Consider the following 19,575-nt stretch of genomic DNA (forward strand, 5'->3'; position numbering starts at 1 on the left):
TGTGAATACGTTTTGCAAAGCATTTTGCTTGAATTGGTGAATAATCATTTGGATTGGAGTAAATATTCGTTAGAGTTAGGACAATCATATAGCTACTGTCACCTTTACTTGAATATGAGTAGCCTTGGTTTAACACTAACAACAACAACCAAGTCTTGTCCCACTAAGTGGAGTTGACAATATAAATCTTATAACACCACTGCACTCAATTTTGCGCAACATCAAAATAAAAAAAAAAAAAACACTTTCATTATTCAGTACATATTACTTGTGATATGAAGGATATGGTTAGCAATATATAATTACTATATTTTTGAGTAAAACTAAGTTTAACATGTTTAAGTTGGATTCCATCCCTCTAGAACTTGTGCTCATTGGAGAAACCTAAAGAAGTTGTGAAAGAAAAAGTAAGGAAACAAAAGTAAACTGCACCACATTACTTCACTTGCTTCATCTCCACAAACCTTCATCTGCTCATTGTAGAACTCGACGAAGTTCATCCGCCATCCCTTGCAAAAGAACCGGTTTTCGAATCAATCCGTTCATTCCCAGCTGCAGACATCTCTCCCATATATGCTCCTCCGCACTTGCTGTGAGGGCTATGATCAATGGCCAACTATGGCTGCGGAACTTCCTGATTCTCATTGCTACTTCGAACCCATCCATTTCCGGCATGTGGAGATCCAAGACAACAATTTGAACAGAGTTTTCGGCGGCAGTAAGAGCACTCAGGCATTCAAACCCGGAAGACACAGCCGTAACTTGACAGCCAAGTTTCTCGAGGAGCTTAATGGTCACAGTCCTGTTTATGTTATCATCATCCGCTACCATAACCCGAAGGCCTTTGAACTGCGAGTTGGAATTTGGTTGCTCCAAAGTATTTCCCAGGGGACATATAGTTCTTCCCATAGATGACAGGATTTGAAAACTGAGAACAAGTGTCATGCTTTCTGCAAATTCCACTGGGTTCATGGATATCCAGATATTACCTTGCATCATCTGCACATAAATTTATTACCGAAGAACCATAAGTTTCTAACATTATTTGTATTTTGATTGCCTTCTCATATCAATGCATAAATCAAAATCTATAAATGAGCTACACAAAATAATTAGTGATGCAAGCTGCAATAAGTATTTTCTAAATCTTATTAGCATTTCTTGTAGAAACATATATTTTGGAAGAAAACAATCCAGATCAAAACTGTACCTGTATTTATACAGTGAAATTGTATCCATGACGCTAAAATTTGGCATAAAAGTGAAGACTGTTACTATCCGACTTATATAGTCCTTGTGAAAGATAAAGTGGACCAACATATTGTTCTAACTTCAGAGCAGAAAATACAATTTGACCAACAATATTAAAAATTAAATACAGTAGAAATAGGGCGCCGATCAAACTAGAGGTTGCCTGAGATATGGGGTGTGGAGAGAATGTGGTGCCGTGTTCATTTAAAGGTGCATAAGATATCCTTTGAAAGTGAGACTAAAAAGCAAGGAAACAAGTTAACCAACAGGCATGAATTCTGAGACCGTGGACACTGACCACGCATTTCTCACAAAGACCTTCTACATGCAGTTGAAATAGACTCATATTAAGAATGCACGGATCAAGACGGCAATAATCAACTTCATGGGGAGCATACCAACAGTTCAATTCATCGGTCACAAATTACAATGAAGCAAATTATACAGCATCAAGCAGCAGAATAAACAATATTAATAACACAAACAAACATTGTTGTGATTACCTGGACAATCTTCTTACAAATGCTGAAGCTCAGGCCCTTCTTGATTGCATCATTGTTGTGCTGCCTATGAGCATCGTGTGTCGATGCTACTAATCCGCCGGGATAAGAATTTGCCTCGTTAATCTCAAATTCAAACTTTATACAAATGTACTCATCTGGAATACCCATTCTCCACATTCCTTGCAATCTATCATCAGGGCCATTGGTACCACTCTCAGAAATAGCCCGAAAGATGAGAGTCCCCCCACCATTATAGGTACTCAATAGGTACCCAATCATATGCAAGAGTACTTGGAAAGTCCTTTTCTCGTCTCCTATCACCTGATTAGGCAATGAGCTTTGAACATCAATTTCAAAGTTAAAGCCTTTATACATACACAAGCATTTGGCAAGGCAAGCAGCTTCCTTGATCATAGAATGTAGTTCAAACGGCCTCATCTCCAACGGGAACCTTCCATTATCTTTTGCCGACATCTCCATCACATCATTTATCAAAGTGCAGATAACATAACTAGTTTTCTCCATTGTGTCCACAATAATGCTCTGTTTGAAACTTAAATTCTCTTGGAACATTGAAAGCAAACCCAAAATCGTATGCATTGGCCTTCTCATTCCATGACTCATTACCTTCTGAAACGAGTGCCTTGCTTGGCTGGCCATCATTGCATTCTTCTTAGCCTGTTGCAACGCTCGATTTTGTTCAGCCAGTTTCTCCCTCATTAGTTGAGACTCTTCAAGTACTGCAGCATGGGATAGAGCCACGGCAACTTGGTCAGCCACAACTTCCACTATCTCCAGCTCATGATGGCTCCAACCTCCAGAATCTACAACCGGAAGAACCAAAACCAATATAGCATAATGTGTATCAACCAACTGAGGCGTACCCCCTTTGAAATTTGAAACCCGAAGCATTGGCATCCGGATTGCTGCTACAGCACCTGATTCACTAGACTCGCCGCTACTTGCAGACCCCAATGCCGAATCAGGCCTCAGGATCATTACCCTCTCGCTCTCTCTTATCTCCAACACATCTGGGTCATTAATTGGGATAGAACGGCGATACTGTCGTGAAGAACTTGTTTTCAACTCATGGGTCAGGTTCATCTCTCCTCTTTTCTCATTCGGCATCCAAACTGCACAATTATGCAAGTCTAGTGTCTTTGAAAGCTCAACCAGAGTTGTATACAATATGGTGTGTTTGTCAAGCGACTTTCTAATTTCCTGGGTCAGCATTCGAACATGCCAACTCGCTTCCTTCTGTATCTTCATCATCCCAACCTCTTGGTCTAATTCCATCACATTTTGCCTCAAGAACAATTCTCTCACTTTTACTTTGAGAATCATAGGGAACAGAGTTAAAAGGGTTATTGCGGTTGCGCAAGAGACCAAGGCCGTGAGGAATTTGGCAATGGTGAGGGACAGCATCAACTGGAACGTGTAGCGGCCATAATACGTCCACGCATTCAGCAAATGGGTCAACCCACAGAGAACTATGAAGGCAATAAACTGCAGGAGGACCCATTTGAATGGAACGTTCGAGCAGCTGACAAAGTAAAGGAGTTCTACAGGGATTGAAAAATATGCTATTGCAATCAAGAAATCACTCACTCTTTGGCACTCCAGAATGTTTGGAATGCTCCAAAAACCCTCCTCGTCACAATTGCAATGTGCAAAGTCATGATCACCGCCCGAAACTAATGTAACGAAACACAAAACCAACAATCCAATTGCTAATGCTCTGAACATTGCACCCACCCAAGTGATGAATTTGTTCAGATCATTCCACTTCTATCAAACTTTCAATCTTTCAAACTCCGGAACAATCAAACTCACTCGAACACCCCAAAAACAACGAAAACCACTCGAATTCTATCACTTCAATCCCAAATTAAGAATCCCAAAACACATTTCCCGTATTCTAAGATATGAAAACACCCACCCGGATTGTTCGAGGGTGACTGACATAACCACTTTCTAAACTCCTAAGATCTAACCTTCCCATCTGCCAAAAACTCCAAAACTTACTATCTTCCCAATCAAAATTCTACCTTTCCAATCAAAAACAGCCCTCCAAACTTTCTACAATCCACTCCTCTGCTGGTTTTTTTTTCCGGGTTCTTCTAAAACCCTTCTTCCATTCCAAAAACTACAAGTAAAAGTTTGACTTTAGACAATCAAAATCTCAGAGAAAACAAGAACAGAGCCAAAAAAAAAAAATAAATAAATAAATAAAGCAAAAAGAACACACCTCAGTGCCTCCCGTGTCCAAATCAAAAACCGAAAGTCGGAAACTTTATTACTCAATCCAACTTTTTATGCAAAACCCACCATTAATCACCTCCAAAGACTCGATCTTTCTCCACCAACTTGTAGCAGAAACGAATCCCAGAAACCAAAATACAAAATACCCAAATGCAGATTGCAGACGAGCTGCTGGGTCGGTGAGGAATGAGATGTTTAACTTTACGCCTTTAAGGGGAGGCCGTGGGGCCCGCAATTGTAAGTGAAGAGAACCTGGACGTTCTCGCACAGAAAGGGCGCTAACTTATTTATTGCATCTTGTAATAAAAATATTTTCTTTCCTTATTTATTGCGTCAAAAAGGTTGTTCCTTTTGCCTTTTTTGTTGGTATAGTGTGGGCGGGTGCATGTGGCAGATGTGCATGTTTCCACCGTTGGATGGGTCCCTTCTTGGGCAGATTTTGGCCGCTTGGAGGTGTGGCGGTTGCAAGTTGACTCGAATTAGATGATTCGTACGGTAGAGTCAGCAAATCTAACAAAAATTTATAGTTTGATTATAAAAAAAAAAAAAAAAAAAAAAAAAAAAAAAAAACATGTAATGCATATGCTTAGGCAGAGATCTTCTCGGTCGACATGTCATTGGTTTGGTTTTTCGTTCTTTTAAGTATTTAGTAAGGCTTATGTGTGCTTTGGTAATTTGTTTGTGTCGCAACAGTAAGTTGTGTGATTTGGTCGTTTGTGATGATTTTATGTGAGACATCAGTAATAGTTCAATCACGTTTGTTGTATTTGTGATAGATTTGTTTTGAGACTCTTGCTTCATGTGGTTTTGTGTGGTAATCATATAGGAGTTTTAAAATCATTTATGTTCAATGCAAATTATCTTCATATCAACAAAATTGGTTACTAAAAACAATGTACTCATCTATAACCTCTTATATTTGGTTATCTATATATATATATATATATATATAAAGCCAACAACATCTTTTGGGGTCACAGGCTTCATCAAATATTTTGGACCAAAATGCCCCTAAAAAAAAATGTAAATCATCCCAAAACAATACAAGGATATTTTCATCATATAAACATTATTTTTTTAATATTTAATTTTTTTTGTACAATTTTTATTTTTTTAATAATTAGTACTTCATAAATCACAATAGGCTGGCAATAATGTGTTTCAATTAGTTGTTTATTAAATATTATTTTCTCTATTTTTAAACACGTTCAAAACATCTTAAGAGGCACATAGTGTTGGTTATAAAAAAAGGGTCTTTCGTACGCGCATAATAATGTGATTCAATTAGTTGTCAAATGATTTTTTTTTTTTTTAACAAACGATATTATTTACACTAAGGGTGAGGAAGGGTTGGGCTTAACCTCATAATGAGCTAGTCATAATGTGATTCAATCAGTTGTTACTAAATATTACTTTCTCTATTTTTAAACATGTTCAAAATATCTTAAGAGACGCGTACCGTCGGTAATTAAAAAGGCCTTTTGCACGCTCACAATAATGTGATTCAATCAGTTATTTATTAAATGTTATTTTCTCTATTTTTAAACACTTGAGAGGTGCATAGTGCTGGTTATGCATGTGCTGAGGCACAGATATTCTCGGTGGACACATCATCGGTTTGGTTTTTAGTTCTTTTAAGTATTTAGTAGGGTTTATGTGTTGCTTCGTTAATTTGTTTGTGTCGCAATAGTAAGTTGTGTGATCTAGTCGTTTGCGATAACTTTATGTGAGACATCGGTAATAGTTCAATCACGTTTGTTGTATTTGTGATAGATTTGTTTCGAGACTCTTGCTTCTTGTGGTTTTGTGTGGTAATCGTATAGGAGTTTGAAAATTATTTATGTTCAATGCAAATTATCTCCATATCAACAAAATTGGTTACTGGAAACAATGTACTCATCTACCACTTCTTGTATTTGGTTATTCTTAATAATGTTACACTCTATCGCTTCTTGTTCAAAACAACTTAGGATGGAAATAAATCGAACTTAACACCTAGGAGTCTCAAGGAGAAAGATGAGTGTTTTTTACCAAGTAAGTTCAACATAGTTTTTTTTTTTTTTTTTTTTTTAAATCAAACTTAACACTTCAGACAAAAAGATAAATGTTCTTAACCAACTACGTCGCATAATTCAAAACCCTAGTTTCAACTTTTCAAGATGGAAATTGAAAATTGGAGTTTGCAAGTATGGAAGTGTCAATATTGTGTCGGTTGATTAATGTCTTTTGAGTCTTGACCAGCCAATGCACAACTTTTAGTTAACGTGTGGACCTTAAGATGCCTTGAGACAAGGTTCATCAATAGTCTAAGGTAGAGGGTCAGATCAATTATCTATCAAACTTGTAACATTGTGAACATTCAATATTTAATCTTAACTACTAGTATTACTCTCTTCTCTCGTAAGTGAATGGAGGTTTTAGGTGCTGACTTTCACAGATGGTGAATTCAATACCATTGTATAGTATGTTTGGTTAGTCTAAATCCTTCTCAATTGTAATGTAAAATATTGACATATAAAAATAAAAATAAAAATAAAACCCCAAATTATCAAATTATTCAATCGAATTTTGTCAAAAGGCCAAGGCGTTGTATTTCACACATAGAACAAAGTTCAAATATCTCATCTTGTAGACTAATTTAGAATGTGATAACCATTTTGCTTTTCGTTTTTATTTTTCACTTCCACGTTTTTATTTTCATACAATCTCTTGATTTCTCCTTTCCTTCCACCGTCCGCCTCCATTTTTCCGTTTTAACACAAACTAAAAACATTATCAAGCGAGCCCTTAGCGGCAGGTGAAACGAGGTTGCCAGAAAAAAGGTTAGTTTAAATAAAATGCTTTCCAAAAGCAGCACCTAAACAAAGCCCAAGTGATGCAGTTCTCTTAAAAGTTTCAACACACTTCTAACAGAATCACTTTTACTAGAACACTCATGAACAGAAGTGCTTTCTAAAGAAGCACTTCCAAACAAACACTATGGACTATTCTGCCAGCCATTGACGTACCCTTGAAAGAAAATTCAGCAGACTTTCAGGCAACCGCAATTCGAACTCTGTACACCAAGAAGGTAATGAAGAACCATTCAAGGATCAATCAACTCATAAGAAAAGATTTCGAAAGAGATGCAGAACTGTGATTAATTCCCGAACGGATAAATATCGACAACCATATTCAGGCAAAGTATAGAACAGAAACCAGCCGGCGACCCCCATGCACATACACCATGAGCAAAAGTGAAGGCAGCAAAATATTTCAAAGGGTGGAGGTCACAGGTATGGGGCCATCATCTCTAATGTATGGTGCACACTAAAAACAGAGTTAGCTGACGAAAATGATGTATTATACATCTATCTACGACAAAAAACCGCTTCTCAAATCCCAAAAGAAATCCCTAATCTTGAATTTGATCGTAGTCCCCGTTCTCCGGAGATTGATGTGGTGCACGACCTCCTCTTCCTGTCAATTCATAAGCACCGGTGCCTCTAGCATCTGGACCACCTCTCCAATCTGTGGGCCGTGAAGGTGCAACATGCATGCCCTGAAGCATGAAGTGACTTCCCCCCATAGGTTGCTGATCTTCATTCCCCCTCACAAGAGGTCTTCCAGAAGAGTCAAGTGTTGAGCGGAAGCCTCCGCTCATCATTTCCCCTGGCGATGGTAACTTGGCGGCAGAAGCGTCACCTTTTACACCAGCAGTCGCATCCTTCTTGGCATCAATCTGAAATGTTCCGACAATAACCTGTGGGTGCAACTAAGTAGTGTTACATAGATACCGCAGAACCAATTTTCAAACAAGCTAACTGAAACGAGCAGAGATTTCAGTTAAGAAGAAACGGTTAAAATGCCCCAATGCCAAATAACATAAAAAAATCAATTTGAGCATCAGATGACATCCAATCCCCCTCCTGCTTCGATGCAGAGACACATAAGACACTAGTATCTTATGCCACAGTTGTGCACTCAAACAATATTAAAGACATTATTCAACAAAATGTGAATTTTTCTAAAACATTACCTGCACAGGGCCTGCAGCCTTCAGGGGACCACCAACTCCACCGCCGATGATTTGCCCATCTGTATTAGATAGGCATACACTGAGCCCACCAGCCCTCCCTCCAAGGTCAGTACGTACATAAGATCCAGACAACGAAATAATCTCAAAGCGACCCTAACATCAGAAAGAAACCATTACACTTTGATGAACTAAACATGAGGGAGATGATCAAGAAGCCACAGTTCCATCCATCAAGTTGTCTGGTATTATAAAGGACTTAGCCAGACATATATTAATCTTCGGAGGAACTAACAAAATATTTTTTTTGCAAGAATATGCAAACCTTTAAGAAATTTAAATTTTTGTTTCAGACGTCCAAAATTTCTAAGATAAAAAAAGCATAGGCATATTTTGAAACTAATATTTTTTATTTCCACATAAACCACTTTAGGCCAACCAAAAAAAGAAATCAAAAGAAAGGAATCTTGACGTCGTCATTTCCTCCTTTTTCTCCTGCCTAACTACACACACACAGAGATAGAGCAATGGCACATTGCACAACTATAATTTGTAGCAATGAACTCCACCTGAATAACTTGGACGCTACTAAAATCAAAATTCAGCCACCTATCACTATGGATGGTACTTTTTCATCAATCATACGATGTCTTCCTGTGTAGAATATACAGGGCACTATAACTCAGAGCTATACAGTCAAAATATATTTTATTTAAAAGATTTTTTTATTTAGATACGTCTAAAAATAATATAGAAGCAAGTGAGAAATGTTATTTTCAGGCTCGCAGCTTTGCCGTATCTCAGTTTAGCCGAATGAACGGACCAATAAAAAAAATCCATGTACACAAAAAAATTAATGGCTGAACTATTACATTTAACCTCCATCTGAAGGCGCACGGATAACTACACCTGTTAGTTGCCAATAGTGAGCAACTAGGTTACAGTTGCCTTATTTTTGTCCACCGAGAATCTAATACCACCTGGGAAGTTCACTAGTCCAAAGCGTAGCCATTTGATTTTATAATCAAAATGACACAGGTATCCACTCATATACACATACCTTGAACAAAACACTGAATATGATACTCCAAAAGCACAAATACAATATATTTCAAGATACTTGATGTTTCTGAAACTTGGAAAGGCTGAAGACAAAAATTACCTCATATGTAATGTTGCCTCCCGAAGTAGCTGGCTGGCGGAGAGATGCATTTGAGATGGTACCAGAAGCAGATAGAATGCATATTTCACGCTTGCTCTGTTGCATGAAAAACATGATTTTCTGGCCCACATCCTGTTAGACATTTCACTAAACCGTGTGAGCACATAGCAAATAAAGAAAACAAAATAACTGGAACACTGTATAACTACTGCACCAAAAGTAAGTTTAGGCAAGATAAACAAGGTAAGTTCAGGAAACTATTGACGTAGTAAAAATACAACAGTAACTGCCCCGAAGGAAAAAGGAAACCACTTCTGCAAGGTTGTTCACAAAACCCACAAACAAATTCATGGAAATATTCTATATCCCATATCCGCATGTTACACATTAAAACAATGTGAAAATAAAAAACATGCAATCAAATAAGAAAGAGCTATATTCCAGAATCTGCAATTTATATAAAAAAATAAAAAAAAACACACACACACTTGATTGAAAGGGAAAAACATTGAATTAAACTGTCACGGTATTCCTTCTTTGAGAATTCATTAGGACATTCATACCTCCCCAGCAGCAACAGTTAAAACATGTGGTGTAAAACCTTGCCCTGCATTGCCTGCATCAACCAATTAAGAGTACCACATGAGTGTTTTAAATTATTATTATTTATATCACAAAACAAGCCTCTTTGGACTACAGTATTGACATCACTTAAAAAACTATACTTGGTATTACCGAAACTAAACACTAGGTAACTATCCTTCAAAAGCAAAAACATAAGAGCTTCTTATCAATATCTTACCATCAAGGCAACCAAAGTTTCCACTCCAAAAAGTGTGATCTCGGAAGATTTTGGTTCATGTAAATAAAAGTTACCAAATTGCCTTATCTTCTCTTTTTACTTCCCCAAAAGCTTATCATTCAAACAGATGGGGAAGTTATTCTACTCCAATTTCAAAATTGACAGCCAATTATGCCCACCATTTGACAATAATTAAACTGAACACTACCAAAAGGTTACTACTTTGGGTGTGAGGACACCAAACAATGCAACCGAAAACACTTATAAATTTAAGCATTGGAACAAAACCTCTAAAATTGCAACGTATTCACAATAAACTATTAACAAATAAAAACGCAGAAAACAGGGCAGCCACTGCGAAACAAGGCAAATTAAAAAAATAAAAACCCAAATAAAATCGAAGCAATTCGCAACAACCCGCCGAGAATACGAAATTTCACAACGAAACACAAATAGGGTATTTCCAGAACACTCACCCAGAACCATCAAGTTTCAATCTTTCCACATCAATGCTACCAAAAACTTAAAACCCAAATCGAAATTGAAGAAATTAGCAAAAAAATGAAGAATTTCACTACCAAATTGCAAAAAAAATTCTAAAAGGGTATTTATTTGCGACCCACCGAGAGAAAACTGCTGAGATTTTTTGGTCGACCCAGAAAACGAAGGGGAGACGGCGCCGTGTTGGTCCTTCTTCTCCTTGGAGGACGAGGAGTGAGACGACGACGTCGCTGCCTTCTTGGCCGCCAGAGCCTGCTCCGGCGTGCCGTACTTTCTGGGCCGCCCCCGCTTCCTTTTCGCGGGCTCAAGTGGCGAGGTCACCGCCGAGGAGGGCACCGAGTGAGAGTACACCATGTGGGAGCCATAAGTTGAGTGGGTGTTGGCCAAGAGACCATTGGTCGGAGAGGGAGTGGTTGCGGCTGTGGAAGGGGCGGCGGGGGCGGGGGCCGTCGTGGTGGTGGGGTGTTGGAAGTAGGAGCTCAGTTGGTTTTCGTTCGGTTCCATTTGGAGTTTTAGAGAGAGAGATAGAGAGAGAGAGAGAGAGTCTGTCGAATAAACAAAATAATTATTTTATTTTTCTTCGTTTTATTTTATTTTTGGTTGGTTTTCTTGGTTTGCGCTTTTAATTGTGTGGTGTGATTTTGGCCGTCGGATTGGGTTTTAGGTTTGATTTGACATTTAGACTCCAGTCAACAAGTTCATAAATTACATTTTTTTTTTCAACAAAAAAATAAACTTTTATTCTAAACTACAAACCAATGTTATTCTTGATCTGTAACTAAAAAGTTTTAGGTTTCGGTCGGTTCAATACCACATTATGTCAATCTTATTGTGCGACTTAATTCAAGTTTCTATTAATTTTATAGTAAATTAGTTGTATAAAAAAAATTGAACGAGAAAACAATGCAAAATCGAGTATAAGAACATAAGTTTACTATCTTTCCAACTAGTGTAACTTACATAAAAAATTCATATTTTATAAATATTGAGCCCTTTGTCGAGTTTTAACTCTTGTTTATTCGTTACAAGTGTGACCCTCTGTGAGTCGTTGACGTGCTCGACATATAAGTCAACCTGATGTTAGATCGACTCCAAAGAAGCCTTTACAAAAATTACTTTTATTATACATTTTTTTTTATTACAAATAATATTCTACACGAACCCACGTTGAAAAAATAAATAGTAAATTGAAAAAGAAAGCCATAGCCCAATTAATGTTTTGGTGGGACGGTTTCAGTTAATTTGGCACCTCACCAGTCCCCACCAACCTTAAGTTGCTTCTCCAAAAGATACCTACCTGTTAGTGGGGCTATATGCTCAGAAGTTGATATAACTAATTATCAGTGTTTGTTGAGATATTTGCAATTTGAATATCAACTTTTTTATTTTATTTTTTGGTTTGTACACCACAAGAACAATGATATGAATGCTATTTTTGTCGAATAATGATGGTTCAATTATAATTTTTTTTTTTGTCAAAATAGTTCAATTATAATTGCTCTTAGCATATGTGAGTTAGATCAATCGGCCTTAATAAAATTATGTGCTTGACGGACGAATTTTTTTGTTTTAACACTAAATTTGATAACATGGATCACGATGAACAAAAAATGTATATTTTAGACTTTTGAATATCTATATATATATAACCGGAAGACAAAAAGGTAATTCATTCGTAATTTTAAAAGTGTCGTTTCCTAATTAGGATTTTTAGATAAAACAATTTAATTTAAACAAAAAAACAAACCAACACAATAAAACCATTCAAAATAAAAATATAAAAAATATTTAAAACAAAGTAAAATAAATAAAATTATAAGTAAAAAATAACATAAAAAAGAGAAAATTACGCGTGCGGAAAGAGACTAGTAAATGATGAAGTGACATGCTTTGTTCAATAAAATCCAAAAGCGAAGTGGCAGTTGTTTCGGTTAAAAAGAGGGAAACCGTTTTATTCAAAACAAGAAGAAACCAAAAAAGTGAATCCTTTTGTTCCTCTTTCTCCCTCCTTTCCAGACCTTTTCGTTTTCTGGTTTTCTCTCCAGCATTTTGTCAACATAAAACCGCACATAACAGCATGGATCTTCTCCGAAACGTCGATAAATTTCGAGACTTCTGTGTCTAACCACAGCGATTTGATCATGCATGAGAGCAGCACAAATTTGGTAGAAGGAGCAAGCATGAAGAACAACATTGGGATCACATCGTTGAAGCAGCAATACGGTCAGTACTGTCATTTTTCTCTCTTCCCCTTGTTGGCGCTGTAGTAAATACTTAGGGAATTTTCGCTATAAGAGCGACCCAAAGCCAACAAAGTTCCCTACTTTGCAAGGGTCGGAGATTATCGCTCTAGGGATAAAAATTACGGAGTATAGAATACTCTGGAGCAACGTAGATATTCACGGCATAATGTGCTGGTACAGGTGGAGATCATGGAAGTAAAGAAATGGTGCAACTTGAAGTTGATGGAGGAGAATTAGATTTGCTTGATGGGATGTATGATAAGCCACTTTCATGCCTCGGTTGTGGCATTGGATGGTCCTCGTGAGTTTCTAATTCAAGATTCCTACTTTTTCCTTTCCTTTAAGGGACGATAGTGATTGATGTTTTGCACGTTTTGTAGAGCATAAACATGTATTTACAAGCACAGAGTGAGAATGATGGATGAATATGTGTTAGTATTAAGATGCTCACTTTTCATTTGAATTGAGGGATGCTAGAGATTTTTTCTTTTTTTTTTTTGGCGGTTTTTCTAGGGTACAAACACGGATTATTATGAATACTTAAGCGACTCATAAGATGGTGTACTAAATCAATCAAACGGTTTAGTAAGACTCTTAGAAGTAGCGTTAGACATGCTATACATATGTTCCTGTTGAGTACCTGTTTGTCCTGTAGACAGAACTAAAGATTTAAGGATCGATGCTCGTGACAGGTTTCTCTTGGGATTTGCCTTTCCACCACTATGGTATTATGCTACAGTCCTTTACTTTGGGAACCACCTTAAAGACCCCAGGGAACGACCTGGCCTTGCAGCATCTGCCATTGCAGTAAGAAATTATGCAGATTTTTTCCTACCATTTTTTTGTCTTCTGATGTTTGGTGTTGGCATTTTGTTTCCTCTTGTGCTGAAAACTTGCACTGGTGCAGGCTTTAATTTGCTCGGTCATCGTCGCGGTTGCTCTGCTCGTTGTTTTCTGCTTGCAGTAGCAGCTGGTGTTATGTCCCTTCAAGAGGAGAGAATTTCTGCCACAAATTGTTGGCAAATCTTATAATTTGTAACGGAATTGTTGTAACAATTTAGTGACTGTCTTCAAAAGTAGATCTCAAGTTTGTGTCGTTTGAGTTTTCATTACGTCTCAAGATTTATGCTGCATAACCATTGCAGAATAGAGCAAGAAACAAGGATCGCTATTTCTTGCACGACATCCCGATTCCCGAATTTAAAGAAGAATATCAAATGACATTAAAATTAGAAGATAATCTCATGGGAATCAGTTAAACAGAACTCACACCAAGCACATACAATGATTAAAGAGATAACACAAACACAAGTTAACGCGAGCACATACACACAGAGTACGAAGTTCTGGCGTGTATTGTAGATACTACAGCCAGGAACCATGACTCCTGTCACATGTTCGATATATTCACACGAGAAGGTTTTGCGTAGCTTAGCAATTTACACAATCATCTACCGCACTTCTAGATTTTCTCCTTTAGGGCCTCCTCGCCTGCGGTCTCTTTGTCTTTGATAGAAAGTGAGGCCACGTTAAGTAATTGTGAGCTCTTAAGTCCCTCTAGCTGCAATACGGTGCATAATTTGGTGAGTTATATAACGAAACAGGAGGTTGTTATAGTTAAAACGAAGATCAAAAGCCAATTCAATCAGTATCATACATATCTCAAACATGCCACCACAAGGAACGTTTTAGTTATCAAAGTTATTGAGCAAAACCTGCATCTTACTGGTCATCCAATGAGTTGGCGCCTATCTTCCCCCAATTATCACATAATCGTAAGATCTACGGAGTTCTTGAACTATATCTATATCTTGCCTTTGCAATTTAACACTTGGTTTCACAACTTTATTTAACATAACTTATCGCCCTATAGGCGATATGGTGTTCAAAACTTAACGATGCCTCTTACCAAATGCTCATATTAATCTCAAAGTACAGGAGGATTACAAACTCCAGAAATTACCTCAGTGCATGTTTCTTGGTATGCTGCTGAAAGTGTGCTATACTTTTTCTGCAACTCGGACAATTCAGCCTGTAGCTTTTCGTAATCAGACACAGATGGACCCCCTAACTTTTGTTGAACAAACCTGTCAAAAAATTGAATATCAAAATCAAAATACGCCTTAACATTTGTCGATGCACACCAGCATACATTTGTTAGTTCAAACTAGACCAAGCAGCAAAACACAATTAAGCACAACTACCCAACATCTGCAAGACAGCAACAGTAGTAGATGGAAGCGGAACTCCAGTTACAACAAATCTCTCTGTTCATGGATGATTCACATCATTCGGTTCCAAGGAAAACGCTTAAAGAAGTACTATGAGCATCATGGTTCAGTTTATATGATGATTACTGATTGATTACGCATCCTCAAGGTCCTCAATAATGTGAAAAATTACCACCAATCAAGCAAAAAGAGCACATTGACAATGTAAAGTACCATTTCTCACGAAGAATTGATACACAACTGAAATAGCATTCAGACTAAACCTCGCGAACAAGGATCACGTAATTGCATAGCAACCATCATATGTTCAAAGCTCTCGCAATTCTCAACACGGTTCACACATACTCAAGGTGTATTATAAACTGATCCGAAGGGGTTGACGATCTAAGCAAAAATGTGCAATGACAACGAGATGTAAAAGCTAACATCTAACTTTTGCCGTGGAAGAATATGTAGCTAATAATAACATCTGAATTCTTGAGCAAATATTCAACAAATCCACATGAAATTAACCTAATTGAGTTGAGCTAGCAAAAAATCCAAAACTTGAATCTAAGCTCACAGAAACTTTAGATCACAGAGTCAAAGAAATGAACTCACTCAAGTGCAGAGGAAGGCTTCTCATTCTGCTCATACAATGCAACCAGAACTGTCCCAGAAAAAATTCACAAAATTATATAAAACATCATCAACAATAATGCCTTTTTCCCACCAAGCGAGGTCGGCTGTATGAATCATACAATGTCTCGGTTTTGCGCCAAGTCTTGCATCACAGAATTATACGAAAAAAAAATTACAGAAAACATGAAATTAATCAATAAAATAAAAACCCAACCCACAAAAATAAGTGAGGAAAAGTCCGAAACTTTAACAAACCTTTGGTGAGGGCATCAAGAACTCCACTTGATTCTAAGTACTTCCTGAATGCTTCCTTCTTTGCTTCTTTTTCCTGACAAAATGCATTCATCCACCAGGAAATGGGTAAAGATTGAAACTTTTTCATGGAAAAATACCAAAAAAAAAATGAAAAAAAAATTGAATCTTTTACCTCTTTGTAGTGAAACATGATGTTCTTCTTCTTCTTCTTCTTCTTCTTCTTCTTGTATTTTCTTTGATCTGCTGAGGCTGGGTGGGTGGGGTGGGGGATTTCTTGGGTTGTTTCTCCATAGCCGTAAGTGGGAAGCTTTTATGGCATGGACGTGGGCTTACCTTGTTGGTGCAGCCAACGGTCCAAAGAGTTCAGTGGGTCCAACCATTGCTTTCGTCGCCTCTTGAACGTATGGGCCTTCATTATTTCCAAATACAAAGCATCAATTGCACCACATAGGACCTTCAGCTTATCCTTAATCGATCACAGCCTGTCTTACAATTTGACCCCGAATAATGTAAGTGTGAGTTTTACATCATCTCAAAACGGATCTCACGGCTACCGCGTCAACAATTTAACAAAAAAACACTAAGAGCAAAAAAATCACCCAAGCTCGAAAATCAGAATACAACAACAATAACAAATTTATTTTTTTACTAAGTAGGATATGTTATATGAATTATAAAATGTCATTTTTCACGAGATCGCTTATACAAATAAAAAATCAGAATACAATATGAAAATTTTGAAATCTCATTTTCCACTATGAAAATTGAAAACACTTAGAAAGATTTTTTTTTTTTTCTTTTTTTGGTCAACAACACTACAAAGTTTCAAACTTTAGTTTTTTTTTTTTTTTAACAAACAATATTATCTATACTAGTAGTTTGTGAAAGAATGGGTAAGCCTCATAATGAACTAGTATTAATACAGTTCAAATTTACATTTAACGAGAAGCAAATCTAAAAATGAATTGAATACTGTTAAATCGTAGTATTTTGTGACAATTGCAAACCTTTGTTAAAAGGTGTAAATAACCCGAGTAAAGTCTAGTGACGTCACATTCCTACCGAACCATCCTTGAACCGGACCCCTTACTGTAAATAGGTGGCCCAAAACCTCCAACCAGTGAAATCAGAAGGCGACAGATTCTCTTATGCAACTGTGAGAGTCCAAGCCTCACTCGCCGGAGCTCCTCCGCCGGAATTCATCAAGACGCTCAAGCTCTCAGGTAAGCTCTCTCTCTCTTTTCCTTTGGTTGTAATTTGATGAAATGGGGCAAAAATGGCAGCTTGGAAAACGCAGTTACCCTCTTTCGTTTCGATTCGATTGGTTTAGGGTGTTTTATGTTGTCCTCTTATCAGACCATGCAAGATGAAATCCTTAAGGTTGTCGGAAGTGTTTCTGTTGGGTTTTTCTCGTGAAAGTTTAGGTCTTTTTCCTCATGCAAATGGGTAACCAGATTATGGACGATTCCGATGTTTCGGTGATAACTAGGTTTCAATTGTTAGAAACTACTTAAAAGTCTAGAACTTGGATTTGTTGCAATTTTCGCAAGGGCGGTGCTATCCACGCACTTATTTTTACTTTTCACACGTCCTTTAATTTTAAGCCGTTGGATCGAATGAATCGGAGAAGATTAAAGAACAACAATTAACAAGGGGTGTGTGGGAGGTAAAAATGGAAGTATGCATAGTACTACCCTTTCGCAATTCGGATATATGGTTGCGGGGCTCATATGTGTTCAAGCTTGTTCTTTTCCCCTAAGCCCGATTTATTTCCCGAATAGGCAATGTGAAACATTTTGTAGCAGATATTCTCTTGGGATTTCGTAGTTTGCTTTTAGATTGCATATTTTGCTTACACAGTGTGGGAAAACTTAGAATTATAGTATTTAGGTGAAAATATGAATTTGAAACGTGTTTGAATAATATGCTGCTTTCGGGGTTCTGGTAAAAGATTGTGAATATCGATCAAATTAATGTATGTCATTGCTAGGGTATCATTACTTGGTTCTCCTTGTAAAATGCGTTCTAATTTCCGTTAGTTTATCAGTATTTGTTTGACATGAGCTTTTAAGTGTTTCTAAATATGGACAGCCGGTGACTTTTAGATTTGTATCCTTTTATGTCAATGGAGGTGCTTTAGTTATTGTTTGGCTACAGATTTTTAGAACTGCACTGATACAGCGGAGCATTCTCTCAGCACGTTTTTATGTGTCCAGAGGATATTATGACGGGTCAAAAGAGGTCTGCAAATGATGCTCATGAAGTATTCACCTGTGATGATGACATCCTACATGAGATCCTACTCCGTCTGCCAGAAAAATCTGTTTTCAGTTTAATACTTGTATCGAAGAGGTGGCTTCGTGTGATATGTAGCCCTTCTTTTCGATGTGATTACCATGCTCGATGGAAAGTAAATTATCATCTTTTGGGATTCTTTGTGTGCAACCATCTTTACCTCGGAATATCTAAATATGGCATGCGGCGGCCCTTAACAGAGCCCGCAATTCATTTTTTGTCAGCCTGTGAGGAAGGTGATAATCTAATGGTTTCTGCACCCAAACAGCTTGGTTACTTCCTTGGCACTTCCAATGGCCTTCTTCTTTTTGGCCGCCATCCAATGACATATACCGTGTGGAACCCAGTCAGCAAACAGCTATGCAAACTTCCTCAACCTCAGCAGTTCTATCAAAGTTTGTGCATGGCATTCCTCACTGTCGAAGAGGACTGTTTTAATGACGCAGTCCACTACAAGGTTATTCGGGCAAAATGTAACTGCAGACGGGAATCTAAAACTGTCTCCATTGAGACTTACTCTTCAATCACAGGAACATGGAAGCATTTCACTCTCACTTGCTCTTCAACATTTGCATTGCGTCCTTGGAGAGAGGCTACTGTAGTTAATGGTGTCCTACACTGGTTTGCAACGCAGGGAAACCTAGCCATTTATGATCCACGTCTTGGAAATAGGCGTATAAATCTGCTTAAATTACCAGAAGGGAGGATTTCTCAAGATTATGATGAGTGCGTTCTTGGACAGTCTTCAGATGGGCTTCTGCAGTATGGTCAGAGCAGTACGTCTGGCGTGGAAATATGGGTTCTCGAGGGCGGAGAAAGTAGTTTCTCATCGATCAGCACAGGCAATGTGCAATCACAGAAGAAGTGGAATTTGAGGTACAGACTAGGTTTCAAGGCGATGTGGAAGCAGAATCCAGACCATGGAAAGCATTCGAAAGAAGCTAAACTTATGGCATTCCTTCATCAGAATTCCGAGTATATCTTCATAAGAGCTGGATGGAACATATATTTCTTCCACCTGAAAAGCCAGAAGCTTAAAGAGATTCGATATCTTGGTCGTGACCCTTCGATTCAATGGGATGACAGCGCAGTGGTGGCTTACTATAGACCGTCTTGGCCACGCTCTTCTTTATGTCCCTGGATGTAGACTATGGTTTGCTGAATTGTCATTTCCGACAAGAAAAATGTTTGAAAATCTGCATCATATGGATCCCTGTCGTGGCTTGGGTTTCATTTGAATTTTTCGTTCTGCGGTTTGAGATGTTCGTGTATATGCGTCAGACGGTGTTTTTTTTATTTTTTTATTAAGGCTTTGTTGTTGTTGTTCGTGAACATGTGATGGAAAATAGAACATTAGAAAAAGCTTTTGTAATTGTGTAGCAGATGTTCGAGTGTATGTTCCTTTTATTTTTCACGAAAATTTAAGATCGACAC

At 37.7% G+C, this 19,575-nt stretch overlaps 5 protein-coding genes across 6 annotated transcripts; 2 read left to right on the forward strand and 3 right to left on the reverse strand.

Moving 5' to 3' along the window:
• Positions 1 to 285: 285 nt before the first annotated feature.
• On the reverse strand, positions 286 to 4,274 carry LOC103954372 (protein EIN4-like). Its single transcript, XM_018649197.2, has 3 exons — positions 4,003 to 4,274; positions 1,755 to 3,900; positions 286 to 999 (listed from the first exon to the last, which is right to left on the reverse strand). Exons 2-3 carry the CDS (start codon positions 3,498 to 3,500, stop codon positions 475 to 477), a joined length of 2,271 nt encoding a protein of 756 aa, XP_018504713.2. The 5' UTR covers positions 3,501 to 3,900; positions 4,003 to 4,274; the 3' UTR covers positions 286 to 474.
• Positions 4,275 to 7,130: 2,856 nt separating this feature from the next.
• LOC103954376 (AT-hook motif nuclear-localized protein 14-like) lies at positions 7,131 to 11,048 on the reverse strand. Its single transcript, XM_009366192.3, has 5 exons — positions 10,619 to 11,048; positions 9,757 to 9,809; positions 9,194 to 9,325; positions 8,035 to 8,187; positions 7,131 to 7,758 (listed from the first exon to the last, which is right to left on the reverse strand). Exons 1-5 carry the CDS (start codon positions 10,998 to 11,000, stop codon positions 7,411 to 7,413), a joined length of 1,068 nt encoding a protein of 355 aa, XP_009364467.2. The 5' UTR covers positions 11,001 to 11,048; the 3' UTR covers positions 7,131 to 7,410.
• Positions 11,049 to 12,637: 1,589 nt separating this feature from the next.
• On the forward strand, positions 12,638 to 13,706 carry LOC108867733. The gene is made up of 4 exons (XM_048568303.1): positions 12,638 to 12,719; positions 12,920 to 13,018; positions 13,395 to 13,546; positions 13,647 to 13,706. Exons 1-4 carry the CDS (start codon positions 12,638 to 12,640, stop codon positions 13,704 to 13,706), a joined length of 393 nt encoding a protein of 130 aa, XP_048424260.1.
• Positions 13,707 to 13,938: 232 nt separating this feature from the next.
• LOC103954375 (c-Myc-binding protein homolog) lies at positions 13,939 to 16,167 on the reverse strand. The gene is made up of 5 exons (XM_009366191.3): positions 16,019 to 16,167; positions 15,847 to 15,919; positions 15,571 to 15,619; positions 14,703 to 14,826; positions 13,939 to 14,300 (listed from the first exon to the last, which is right to left on the reverse strand). The coding sequence occupies exons 1-5, from the start codon at positions 16,034 to 16,036 to the stop codon at positions 14,202 to 14,204; spliced, it is 363 nt and encodes a 120-aa protein (XP_009364466.1). The 5' UTR covers positions 16,037 to 16,167; the 3' UTR covers positions 13,939 to 14,201.
• Positions 16,168 to 16,934: 767 nt separating this feature from the next.
• LOC103954374 (F-box protein At5g03970) lies at positions 16,935 to 19,537 on the forward strand. 2 transcript variants are annotated; one of them, XM_018649198.2, is made up of 2 exons: positions 16,935 to 17,069; positions 18,004 to 19,537. In XM_018649198.2, the coding sequence occupies exon 2, from the start codon at positions 18,053 to 18,055 to the stop codon at positions 19,286 to 19,288; it is 1,236 nt and encodes a 411-aa protein (XP_018504714.2). In that variant the 5' UTR covers positions 16,935 to 17,069; positions 18,004 to 18,052; the 3' UTR covers positions 19,289 to 19,537. The 2 variants fall into 2 exon arrangements, with proteins under 2 accessions (XP_018504714.2, XP_009364464.2); XM_009366189.3 differs by having other exon boundaries at positions 16,952 to 17,069; positions 18,044 to 19,537.
• Positions 19,538 to 19,575: the final 38 nt, after the last annotated feature.

The sequence above is a fragment of a genome, unplaced genomic scaffold (genome assembly GCF_019419815.1).
Source record: "Pyrus x bretschneideri cultivar Hongxiangsu unplaced genomic scaffold, Pyrus_bretschneideri_v1 Contig48, whole genome shotgun sequence".
NCBI classification, from domain to species: domain Eukaryota; kingdom Viridiplantae; phylum Streptophyta; class Magnoliopsida; order Rosales; family Rosaceae; genus Pyrus; species Pyrus x bretschneideri.

Coding starts and splice junctions, on each gene's coding strand:
- LOC108867733 (XM_048568303.1), top strand. CDS start 12,638: ATGCATGAGAGCAGCACAAATTTGGTAGAAGGAGCAAGCATGAAGAAC. Junction 13,019..13,394: donor TAAGCCACTTTCATGCCTCG/GTTGTGGCATTG, acceptor TTTGTCCTGTAG/ACAGAACTAAAGATTTAAGG. Junction 13,547..13,646: donor TTGCAGCATCTGCCATTGCA/GTAAGAAATTAT, acceptor GCACTGGTGCAG/GCTTTAATTTGCTCGGTCAT.
- LOC103954376 (XM_009366192.3), bottom strand. CDS start 11,000: ATGGAACCGAACGAAAACCAACTGAGCTCCTACTTCCAACACCCCACC. Junction 8,188..9,193: donor GAGGCAACATTACATATGAG/GTAATTTTTGTC, acceptor TTCTGATGTTAG/GGTCGCTTTGAGATTATTTC. Junction 7,759..8,034: donor AGGCTGCAGGCCCTGTGCAG/GTAATGTTTTAG, acceptor TTGCACCCACAG/GTTATTGTCGGAACATTTCA.
- LOC103954375 (XM_009366191.3), bottom strand. Junction 14,827..15,570: donor AAGCCTTCCTCTGCACTTGA/GTGAGTTCATTT, acceptor ATTTTTTGACAG/GTTTGTTCAACAAAAGTTAG. Junction 14,301..14,702: donor ACCAAGAAACATGCACTGAG/GTAATTTCTGGA, acceptor ACCGTATTGCAG/CTAGAGGGACTTAAGAGCTC.
- LOC103954372 (XM_018649197.2), bottom strand. CDS start 3,500: ATGTTCAGAGCATTAGCAATTGGATTGTTGGTTTTGTGTTTCGTTACA. Junction 1,000..1,754: donor TTTGTAAGAAGATTGTCCAG/GTAATCACAACA, acceptor ATTTATGTGCAG/ATGATGCAAGGTAATATCTG.
- LOC103954374 (XM_018649198.2), top strand. CDS start 18,053: ATGTGTCCAGAGGATATTATGACGGGTCAAAAGAGGTCTGCAAATGAT.